The sequence below is a fragment of the Primulina tabacum genome, chromosome 3 (assembly GCF_025594145.1).
Source record: "Primulina tabacum isolate GXHZ01 chromosome 3, ASM2559414v2, whole genome shotgun sequence".
NCBI classification, from domain to species: Eukaryota; Viridiplantae; Streptophyta; class Magnoliopsida; order Lamiales; family Gesneriaceae; genus Primulina; species Primulina tabacum.
In genome coordinates this window covers 242,261-254,237 of record NC_134552.1, presented here as the reverse complement: position 1 = coordinate 254,237, position 11,977 = coordinate 242,261, and the positions used below count along the sequence as shown (strand labels likewise).

Sequence of the window (11,977 nt, the reverse complement as noted above, 5' to 3'; positions counted from 1 at the left end):
CAAAATGAAGTCCGAAGAATCTTAAATGAGGTCATTGAACACGTTATCACTGAATTGATGATCATTTGACATAAAGACAAGTAAATTATAATATTTTAGGACCATGTGGTAGTTAATGATTGACTTGGTTCCTGAAAGATTTTATAGTATATACATTTAGGAGTGTATTCAATGTAGGAGATTTATTGACTTTTAATGACTTTTGTAGATTATAAAGTGTAGATGTATTCAATTAAGACTACACTATAGAAGTCTAATGATATTCAAAATAGACTTTCATAGAGTTTTAAAAAATTAAGTGGTATTGAACATTGACTTTTTAAAACTCTATAAAAGTCTAGAGGTATTCAAATTTTCAATAGACTTTTAATAACTTCATGAAATTTATTAATATACAAACATCAAAACTTAAAGTACAACTATAAATTGTCAAAAATTGTATAAGGTTCAACCCAAAGATTTGGATGGATTTTTAAAACTTCTAACTCGCACACAAGCTATTTATTTCTCCCTCTGTCGCTTCACATCATCTCTCTTCTTATCTTCTCTCATCTCATCTATCTTTATCACTCTCTCAAATTTTCGAAATGTGCCTCTATATATATTTTCATCTTTCATTTCAAAATTTTCATTTTTTGGTTGATTGTTCATTTAATAATTTTTTATTTTAATATCATAGGAATTTTTGAATTATAGAATTGATTTTGTGATTTTTAATTTATGATTTATACAAATTAATGTAATATTCAATAATAATAAAAGATGATCCAAAAAAATACTGCTTAATTCTTAATAATTGAATAACCTCGCAACAACCATGATTTTTAAATTCTTTTTAGCATTTTCAATTAATATGTAAGATATGATATTTTTATACAAAATTGTATTTATATGATATTTTTATACAAAATTGTATTTGCACAATGATAAATAATATTCTTTTCATATGTATATTATCAATTCAAAAACAAGGTCAAAGATTAATCAATTGATGTATTTTTTAAAATTTACAAACATGCATACAAACTCATATATATACACATGTAAGTATTAAATGATTTTACTTTTAAATAAGTAAATTTATTTATTAATATAAATATTGAAAAATTATTTCAAACTGAATATATTATATATGTCAATTAATTATTGGTTCAAAGAAATTAATAAAAAAATAATATGTTATAATTAAGCACAAAATTTATAAAATCCTATAAAAAATTTCACAAAGTCAATAAGAATCTTGCAAAAAAGTCTACATGAATCTACATAAATCTGTTTATAAATTTGTGATAGTCTGTAAAAGTCAATAAAAATATATCAAATTCATAAAAGTCTATCATTTGAAAAAATCATTAAAAGTCATCAAAACTCTGAATTGAATACACTCCACTTTAGTTTTGATTTATGAAACTAATTCCATTATGATATTTCTCGTATTCATTTATATATTCCATTATCGTGAGAAAAAATATCAATTAAGATGGAATTTGTTCATGTTTATATTTTCACATAATGACCTTTATATGTTATGTTTAAGCAGATAGTTCGAATTTAGTTCAATATTATATTATTTTTTTAATAAAAAATAGTAGGATATTTGTCTCATTGGTCGGATTGATTGCAAAGGAAAACATAAAAACTTCTAATATTTATAAATCAAATTAATTAAATTAAATTAATAAATTAAACGCGTGGAGATTGACCGGTGTGGGCTTTTGAATCGATTCTCCATTGATCACAGTTATTAGATTTGTATTTGGACGTCCAATTATATAGTAAATCTCTGCAAAAATCGAATTTTCTTCTCCGACCTGGATCCTAGGGTTTCCGCTTCTAGTTTGCATTACTCTCTGTGCGCCTTAATTTGTGTATTTGAGACTGCGCGCTTGTGTTTTGCGGCTACTGATTCTTATTTCTGTGCTATTCTCAGTTTCATGTTTCGTATTTTACTGTTTTTGTATCAACAAATACGAGAGTGCTGGGTTCTTTGATTATAATGGGCAAGTGGGTTCCTGTATGTTCTTCGTTATATGAACTTGAGAAACAGTATAACTGGGAAATGTATGACAAGTTCAAACCAATCTGTGAAGGGATTTTGTCCGTCTGATTTATAGAGAAGAACAGGAAGATTTTGATGATGGGATCAAATAAAGCTGAACTTTACCAGATATCTGTTGGACAGAAAAGAAAGAAACTGGATGCCCGTGCTTTCAAGGCTCTTTTCAAACGACAGCGGATAAACGGAGATTTACCTGGTATAATAACGATTTCCTCCACTCAACGGGATTACTTCCAGTTGCATTCTTGTTTTTTATTCTTTAAACAATATCTGGTTTTTGGCCTGGTAGTGAATTTTTTTTTATTTGTTGACTGGAGAATTGCTCGTGGATTTGATTTTAAACTTTGTGAAGTGACCGATAATTAGATTTATGTCTCTCAAAAAAATAATATTAATTAGATTTATGTGACTGTTGCTGACATTACACTAGATATCCACGGGAAGCTGGAAGGACCGGATAACATGTCTTACATATGCAATGGTAATGACAGAGTAATCAGCTCTAAGCCAATCGGAGAAGGAGAGGATGTTAGTGATGAGTGCTCTAAAAGGTTAAAGGAAAATTCGAGACAGTTGAGCATTGATAAAGAATCTGGTGGCGATCTTCAGAAGTCCATTGGTAACTCAAGAAGAAATGATTCAGAGATATTAGGGAATAATGTGACTGTAAATTCTGATTACATTGATGATGTAGTCGCTGAGTCTCTGAAGCCTTTCGGTGCAGATAGTTTAATTGATACTAAGACTGATTCAAGTACCAGAAAAAGCTTTGATGATTCTGAAAGGTTGCCTACAGGTTGTTCAATCACTGAGAATACGAGTACTTCAGGAAGTGCGGATTGCATGGTAGGACCGCAGCGTGTGGATCCAGCAATTGGTGCTGATAGTTTAATTGATACTAAGACTGATTCAAGTACCAGAAAATGCTTTGATGATTCTGAAAGGTTGCCTACAGGTTGTTCAATAACTGAGAATACGAGTACTTTAGGAAGTGCAGATTGCATGGTAGGACCGCAGCGTGTGGATCCAGCAATTGGAGAGTTAACTGAGCTTCAAGGGACTCAAGGTACTGCTTCAAAGGAAGGTAATGTATATCCTGAAATTCAACTTATGCCATCCTATGATTTCTTCCACTTTTATATCGTCATTGCCATCAGCACTCACTTAGTGATGTCCCTTGAAAATTGAAATAATATATTGCTATCCTGATACTTGTTCCGAAGTAACTGAAAATATGTTTGGTGATATAACGCAGGGCATTCCACAATCACAGCTACTAATCTCGCTGAGTCCTTGCAAATGGACGGTGTCTCTACCGACGACGATCCAAATTCCATGTCTGGACGGAGATCTTTTGGTGCTGAAGTTGGCGCCGTCAGATTGGAGGAAAGATTTTCGTTGCTCTCTGAGCAGAACAGCAGCCATAATTTTCTGCGAGTAGAATTGGGGAGGCTTTGCCAAATTCTTAAACTTTCGGTAAATTTTCAATTTTTTCCTTCTTCTCCCTCCTGAGTGCAGGTGATAATGTTAGAAGCATCACTCAACCACATAGCAATATTTCCTCAGCAGATGGTGTTTGTGACTTGCAGTTTTATTTAGTTGCCACGTACTCTTACAGTTGTCTTGTCTTCTTGGTTGCCCAGTCTTGGGGCCCAGGCAATGCCTAAGCGGTTGAATTTTTTAAGTAATTTTTGTATAGATAATCATACATAATGATGCAATATAATCACGGCAGTGCTTAGGCGGTTGAATTTTTGAAGTAACTTTTTTATAGATAATCATATATAATCATGCAATATAATCACAAACAGTCATCATTTTTTATGGAAGATGTGTAATTAAATAATGTTTAAGCATAAAGAAGTTTCATACAATATAATATCATCTAGATAATGTGAAAATAAATATATAAACTCCTCATCAGATGCTTTAAGACATGCATCAACTTGTTCTACAATGCCGCAATATGATGTTTCATCCTATTAACTCATCTTTTAATGAGCCTCTTACGTAACTTACATGTGATCCAATCCGTTTTCTCTTTATTATACAACACCCCATATTCTCAAACAATATCATTAGACTTTGATTTAAATTTCAACTCTGGTTGTATATCATTTTTCGCCATTAATCTTCAACAATAAATCAATAATAATAGGAAAAAAAACAAATTTGATTTTTGAAATCACAAAATCTGAAATATTATAAAAATAATATGTTAAATAATAAATATACAATGCCTAACCTAAGGCTTCTTGCTGCTAGCGGCGGCGACGGTGGCGGTGGCCAGTTTATGTGGTAGGCTTAGTGGTTGATAGTAAGAAGAAGCGACAACCAAAAGTTAAAAAAAAGAAAGTGAGATGTGGTTTAAATAACTAGGATTTTGAGTTTTAATATTAGTTGACTTTGACTAGGTTTTTAAAATTTGTTGATTGCAACTTAAAAATGTTGACTGCCTCACATGGCCCGCCAGCTCACTGCCCTCGACCGCCTGCCCCCCGCCGTATAGCTTGGACCGCCTAAAACAACTGTCTCATGGGTAGACAGGGCGGTCGAGGGCCGTCTATGCGGACGCCTTGACCACCATTTAGAACACTAAATGGGCATAAAGAAGCAAGGAGTTATTGGCTAATAAGTCCAAATACATGTTACCTAAATTACACGTGTTTGCTTTCTAAAGAATTGGTTTCACGTTTTTGCCATAGGGAAGGTATTTGAAGGATAAAGCTTGTTCCAAATGTGACTCAAAATAGGTTGATGATAGTTTTCTTTTGTAAAACCAGATTGATTTTAATTTCATCTTATCTATTTGAAACTCTAGGAGCAAGTTCATTATGATGAACCACTTAAAGAAGTTGGTTTCTGGATGCTGGCCACTGTCCACATTTAAATGAGTCTCCTCTCCGAAGAGTATTCTTGACATTGCTTTAAGTCCTCTTTATAGTAGAAATGATGTTGAAGATAATGTTTTTAACTATCGGATTTTGTGGTGGACTTAATCTATTCTTTTCTGTCAGTTATATGACGAATTTTTGCTTGTTCTTTCAACTTGTGGAAGAATAGTTTCTTTGCTAATCACCGAAATGGATAGAAAATCTCCCTTTCTTGTCAAGTTCTTGGAGCTTAATGGGCTTTCTATTGTCTGTAATAACTTGCAAAGATCCAGTTCTGTTTTCCTTGTGAATTGATTAGATCAACATGTATAACCACTACAATTACCTGGCATCATAATGCAGGAGGATGTCACACATAGAGTGGGAGAATTTCTGGAGTATGTCATTCAAAATCACGATCTCAGTAGTGACGCACCAGCAATCATGCATGCTTTCCAGTTATCTGTGGTCAGTGTGTTTTTATGTGTTATTATTCATATAAATCCGGTGGAAGATTTGTGGAGCCATGAGATATGAATGTGATTTACTTTAAAGAGGTTAACTCTACATGTATTTTTTTTCTTAGAACATTGGGGTTAGTTTCTTTTACCTATTTCTCTTGGTATTTGTTGTTTACAACTTCATGCCAACTTCTTTGATTTTTACCTATTTCTCTAGGGATTTGTTGTTAACAACTTCACTGATTTTCTGTCGCTGTAAAGGTGTGGAATATTCTGAAATCACATTGTCTTAACTCTCAAACAAGAGTTGTTGTATTCCTTGCCTGATAGATTGGAATTCCACTTTTAAAACATTCCACATCTTTAATTAGAATTTTATCATTGTTTTGGTGGTCTCTCCATTCTAGAAGTCAAATTGTTATAACTGTTTTGCATTGTTCTTGTGTTGTCTCTTCTGCTGTTCAAATTTACTTTTTATTTAAAATATATCATTTGGATTGTACAGAAAAGTAAGTGAGGAGCATTGAAATTTAGAAAGGTTGACGCTACTCTTTTTTTGAATTAAATAAGCACAATATCATCAAAATAATCAATTTCAATGAATTTCCCAGAAGTGGTAATTTAACTACATTTCAATTTTGTTCTTAAGAGAAATCCGCCTGATAGAAATCAACCTTCTGCTTTCATGTTGAAAAGGAATGTCTATGAATTAAATGATCAGGGTACTAGTAAGATAGCTGGTAGCGAAGCAATGGAACAATTTGGAAGCGGGATCTTAGCGCGTATAACTGAAACCAAATAAATTTATGCCTTTTGTGTGTCAACTTCCTTTACATTGTCTCTTGTTAAAAATTCAATGGATGATGGAATCGCACCCTAGACTTTATATTTTCAATTAGTTGGGAGACTTTGTCACTACATCTTTGTCCTATTTCAGTTTTTCTTATCATTTCTTGTTGTGCTCATGCAGTTTGACATATGAGAGTGTTTTAGCTCAATATCTATCGCTTTCTTCAATTTTCTATTGGTTTGCTAAATATGTGGTTGTCCATAAATTTCTGTGTGGTTCCTTGCTCAAGCACGCTGTACTTCTTGTTAACTCGTGCTCCAAGTCTGATGATACTTCTTCTTTACCAGTGCTGGATTGCCACCCGAATCGCCAAGCAAAAAGTTGATAAGAAGGAATATTTTAATTTAGCCAAAAAACATCTAAATTATCAATGCACAGAAGAGCAAGTCTACTCCCTTTATTCAAAGATGCTACCTCTGAAGTCGATGTATTTGCAGAGTTCAGAGAATGCTGCTGACTCTGGGAAAGATTGCATTTTAACTGATGAAGACAGCAGCAAAGAGCCATCTCATATGATCAATAGCACACCATTATTTTCGTTGTCGAAAGAAAAAAAAGCGAAAGTAGAGATTGAAGAAATTTTCAAAATCAATTTAGAGCAGAAATCGGGTATGAATGTAAAAGCTTCTGAAAGTGAAATACATGATAAGATACAGAAAATTCAGAAAAAATGTGAGAAACGAATGAAGAAACTTGTTCGAAAACAGGAGGAGGAAGTACAGGGATTGCTGAGAACCTGGGAGGAGGAAAAGGTAAAATTGGAGAAGGATCACGAATTGGAGTCGGCCGTTACGTGTTTTATATATGGTCAAGGCTTGGTACAAACTTCCAAACTCAAAATCTTGGATGATAAGTTTGCGAAGAAAATGGAAGAACACAATCTCCTAAAGGACATGCAGCTTAATTCTCTCAAGGAAAAGCAATTAGCTGCTCGAAGTGAGGCGTGTGAAAAGGCAGCTGACTGGTTGGCTGAAGCAGTACCCCGCACCAGCAAACTCGGCACTGTGAGTGGGCCACAGCCATTTGGTTTTCAATCTGAGAATGGTCCTGAATGCACTGGGTCAGGTACACACGTTGGCCTGGAGAATGTAGTTACCATGTTTCAGGAACATGCAGAGGATCCAAATCCAAATATAAATTTGTGTCCTCAGGGGAACGACGTGGCGCCATCTGATGCAGCTATTAGGATACTAGCTGAGACAACAGACAGTGGTCTGGCAGAGACTATGAGTTATATGGAAACATTTAGTTCTCCTAATGAAGTTGTGTTGATGTCCTTAGAGAGACCGTCAGAGACTCTGGTTGGGCAGCTTAATCAATTATTTCAGTCGTGTAATACTACTGAGGAAATTGGCGGTGCAAATCTCCCTGTCTGTGGAGAACAGATTACTGATGAAATTCGACCTGTGGAGATGTATCAAGAGGGTCCAACAGAGTCGACCAGACCTGTTTCTAATGATATTGTATTGCATGGTGATCCAGTGGAATCGAATAAAACGTCTAATATAGAGGATTCAATTGGTTTGCCTAACACTGAGGTGAATCATAGAAGTGAACCTTGTCACTCTAGCAATGGTAGTTTACCTTTCCCAGGACAACCATTGGTACATTCAGAGGAAATGCTAGCTTTCCCAGATCGTTGTGGCTTGTTGAAACAGCATGTATGTACATTTTTCTTTAATGAAGTCTAATTTTCTTCCAAGTTCTATCTTCCCAAGTTATTTGCTCTAGGTGTGTGTAAGCCTTCGATGACCTGTATCATGGAGATGAGAGAATTCAACAAAACTTATTGAATATTATAGCTACCTTATAATTCTGACCAATAATTTTAAGATCTTATTTTGATGATGTATTCCAGATTCGTTTGGAAGGGATTTCCTTTGCTTTTCTTAAATAAATTTTGGAAACTGTGAATGTTATAAAGGATTTGGCAGTGTTGACACAGAAATAACCAGGTTTGATTTGTGTTCAGGTGTCCCAAAACGAAATTCACCAAGTGGCATCTGCTAAACTGGAAGATCGAGACACACCAGCTGCAGAAATTCAAAATACTTCTCAAATTGAAGTTGCAACCACGGAACTTAGTGATGCTGTGACCCTTGTTCAGTTGAATCATGCAGTTCCAGTAACTGGGAACGGCGAGCAGCTGAATCATTTGTCAGCTGATGCACCTCTTGTATGCATTCAATATCAGCCCCATGAAATGGAGCATCAAAACAGGGATCAAGGAACCAACCTTACTCCTACTATTTCTCATGAATTTATTTCCCATAACAATCACCTGGATCTAGGACAAGCAAGTAGAATTTCTCATGAACAAATTGTTGAGTTTGTTCGTTCCCCGGACAACACAGTTATGTCTGAAGTAGCAAGCACAACTGAACTGCCAAATCAGTCATCTCCACAATTGGGAACAGATGCTGATCATTTTCATGGGCCCATAAATAATGACACAGAAATTACGATGTCAACTTGTGTCCGGGAGTTGCAAAATGAAATTCACCAAGTGGCATCTACTGAACTGGAAAAACTAGACACACCTGCTGTAGAAATTAAAAATACTTCTCAGACCGAAGTTGCGAATGGTGCTGTGACCCTTGTTCAGTCAAACCATGCAGTATCAGTAACTGAGAACTATGAGCAGCCACATCATTTGTCAGTTGATGCATCTCTCACCTGCAATCAGTCTTCGTCCGATGGAATTGATCACCAAAACGGGGGTCAAGTAACAAATTTCTCTCAAACTATTGAGGCTGGGGAAACTGAGGAGTTTTCTCGTGAATTTGTTTCTCAAAGTAGCGAAAATTTGCATCACAATCACCTATATATGGGACAAGAAAGTAGAATTTCTCGTGAACTAAATGTTGAGGTGTTTGTTCATTCCCCAGACAACACAGTTATGGCTCAAGAAGTAAGCACTACTGAACTTCCAAATCAATCTGTTCCACAATTGGGAATAGATGCTCGCCGTCTTCGTGGTCCCAGCCACCTTCTTGTTCATCCCACTCATACAGTCACCTCTTGGAGTTCAACTCCTTCCTTGGTTGCTGAACCACTTCAAAATGAATTAGAAAAATTGTCAAAAGAAGCTGAACGGTTGGAAAAGATATACGAAGATGCGGTCCGTCTTAATTGTTTCTTGATTGATTGTATTCCTATTTCCTTATGTTGTGCGTGCCTTGGAAGTAATGCAACTCTTTCTTGAAACAGGTATCACAACTTAAATCTGCCTGTGAGAAGGAGATCCGAGAAATTATTAACCAAATACGTACTAAATATGATGAGAAGCTTCAGGATGTCAAGGCAAATTTCAGATTGAAAAAGAATGAACTTGAGAAGAGTAAGAATTTAGTTCTCATGAATTCTAAATTGGCTGAGGCTCTCAGATCTAAGTTCCAGTTTAGACCCCTGCAATTACAGCAAGGTATGTAAATTATCTACAATTCCATTTTGGAGGTGTGATCTCTCTTTTTTTTCCCGATTAATAATGTGCGTCATTTTTAAGTATTTTCTCCTTTTTCGTTTATCGAGGAAAAGGATTGAGGGATGAAGTTAAGATAATTAATTGGTACCAAAAAGTGATCTAACTGCAAATTAAATGATATCTGAGTTTGTGAACCTTCTCATAGTTTTGTTATGTTGTTAAGGTTAGCTTCAAACTGATGTAATTTATATTTTTATATGGAATTGAATATTATTGAGCGTAAAACTTTGGTTCTTTAGTGAGTAGGCAAAATATGCTTTTCTCTGTGAACACATGAATTTTTTCTGTAGTCATATTTGAGTTACTTGTGGCTGCGTATTTAGTGCTGAAATGGTGCTTGATCTCGCTGCAGTTTTTACGTCTAGTTTCGAGCAGCACCTGCATCAGCCGTCGCTACCACCTTTGATGAGAATTTCCCCTTTGGCATCAGCAAGTCGACCTCCTTCCAGTCAGCAGACCTTGGCTCCATCTGCAGAAGCCCAGAACCAGCTACATATGCTTCCTCCTGTGAGATCTTCCCCTGTTGCTATTCAAAGTGCTACAGCTTCACCACCCATACAAGCCATACAACGAGCAGGGTCTGTCTTATCAGGCACTTTATCCAGACCCCTAGTGATAGCTTCCCACACTCCTGCTGCATATCCGGGCATTGCAGAGATCCGTTCGAGGGCTCCACACCTTCAACCTTTTCGGCTTGCTGCAGCACCATCTATGGCTCCCTCCAGTTTTTCGGCAATACCTCAACGGCATCATCAGCCAATATTTCCTCCCCAGCTTGTAGCGACAACTCGACCAGCACCACGCTCACCTCGACTACCTCAGACGATGCCAAATCATGTCTCTCAAAACGCTCCCGAGCCTCGAAGTCGACAACAATTCCATCTTAACCAGTCTCAATCTCCTATCGATCTGCTAAGGGACATGAATCGCCATGTACTCATGAATCACAATTTGCCACCTTTAGCTGATGTTGATCCAAAGGTTCGTTCCTTAGAACCTTCAAACCTTGTTACTCTAGGTAATATACAGGGTAATTCCGGCGTCCTCTGTTGTAGACAGAGACATCATTTGCCTCTCCGACGAGGAAACCCGGCCTCCTCTGCTGTAGCAGACATCATTTGCCTCTCTGACGAGGAGTAACTTTTTAAAGACATCCAAGATTACCCGTCATTAATGTATATGGTCCAGTAGGAAGTCAGCTCACTGAGCCACTTGACCATATTTTTCACCATTTTTACTAACATGCTGCAAATGTTGTCTTCCCTTTCCATTGTATGCTGTGAATTTTCTTTTTGAGAGGGTGATTGGCTGAGTTTTTCCACTTTCCATCTAATGTACAGAACAATCTTTACACTAGGTAAATATTTTATTCGACAAAACTTGTATTTGCATTAGAATTTTGTATTCTTCCTTGTTTGAATTTTTGTAGTTTGTTACTCATTTTTGCAACTTTAGTGACAGTTCTACGTGGCAATCTTCATCAACTTGAAATTTTATTTTATTTGCAAATCAATCCATTGTGCTTTGTGGGAACAATGGAACATGGAGACTGATCCTTTTGTGAAGGAAGTTGAATGCCATTTTTAAGCACAAGGGGGTCCGTGATCCGATTCTTTTTTATTTAATTTTTTTTTTTGAAGAGGTTAAAATGTCATTTAAGATGAGAGGATGTTATGTTTTTGTGTAAATTAAGAATCAGTTTAGAAAGATCAAGTTTTTTTTATTCTTTTTTTTTTCTTCTCTTGGATTAGAAAGATCAAGTTGAAGCATATTTACTCAAATTCGGAAACGATGAAGTTAACTTTCTGGTTGTCGACAAGAAATCGTTTGGTGGAGGGCTAAGGCAAGGCGAGACGACCTATTTTGACAGTTCTACTGGCCGTTGTAACTTTGGTATAAAAAGAAGAAATTGTTGAAAAGAAAGTTCATGTAAAGTGAATCAACATCGATAAAAGATGTAAAAAAAGCTCTCGAACATCATGGATGGACATTTCACGGCAACAAGTTTACATGAATTTTCCATTGCTCACACTTAACTGTTTATCAACTCATTTAAGGAGTTATTATTTGAGTATCAGAGCACCCCACACTTGTTTACATCATATCTTCATGGATTGTTAGTGCTCAATTTGCAACATTCATTGTTGCACTACATCTCAATCTTCTCATCAGTACAATCTATATATAAAAGATGAATTTTCGTAGAAGCGTTAGGATAAGCAGGCTTGTCGTTTGTCTGATCGTGTGCTA

At 35.8% G+C, this 11,977-nt stretch overlaps 1 protein-coding gene across 2 annotated transcripts; it reads left to right on the top strand.

Annotated features, from left to right (window-relative positions):
- The first annotated feature begins 1,727 nt into the window (after positions 1–1,727).
- LOC142539190 (uncharacterized) lies at positions 1,728–11,381 on the top strand. Of its 2 annotated transcripts, XR_012818851.1 has the most exons (9): positions 1,728–2,255; positions 2,490–3,143; positions 3,315–3,535; positions 5,296–5,400; positions 6,531–7,904; positions 8,216–9,364; positions 9,454–9,667; positions 10,080–11,084; positions 11,189–11,381. XR_012818851.1 is itself a non-coding variant. In XM_075644468.1 (8 exons), the coding sequence occupies exons 1-8, from the start codon at positions 2,135–2,137 to the stop codon at positions 10,865–10,867; spliced, it is 4,626 nt and encodes a 1,541-aa protein (XP_075500583.1). In that variant the 5' UTR covers positions 1,728–2,134; the 3' UTR covers positions 10,868–11,381. The 2 variants fall into 2 exon arrangements, 1 of the variants encoding a protein (XP_075500583.1); XM_075644468.1 differs by having other exon boundaries at positions 10,080–11,381.
- The last annotated feature ends 596 nt before the right edge of the window (positions 11,382–11,977 follow it).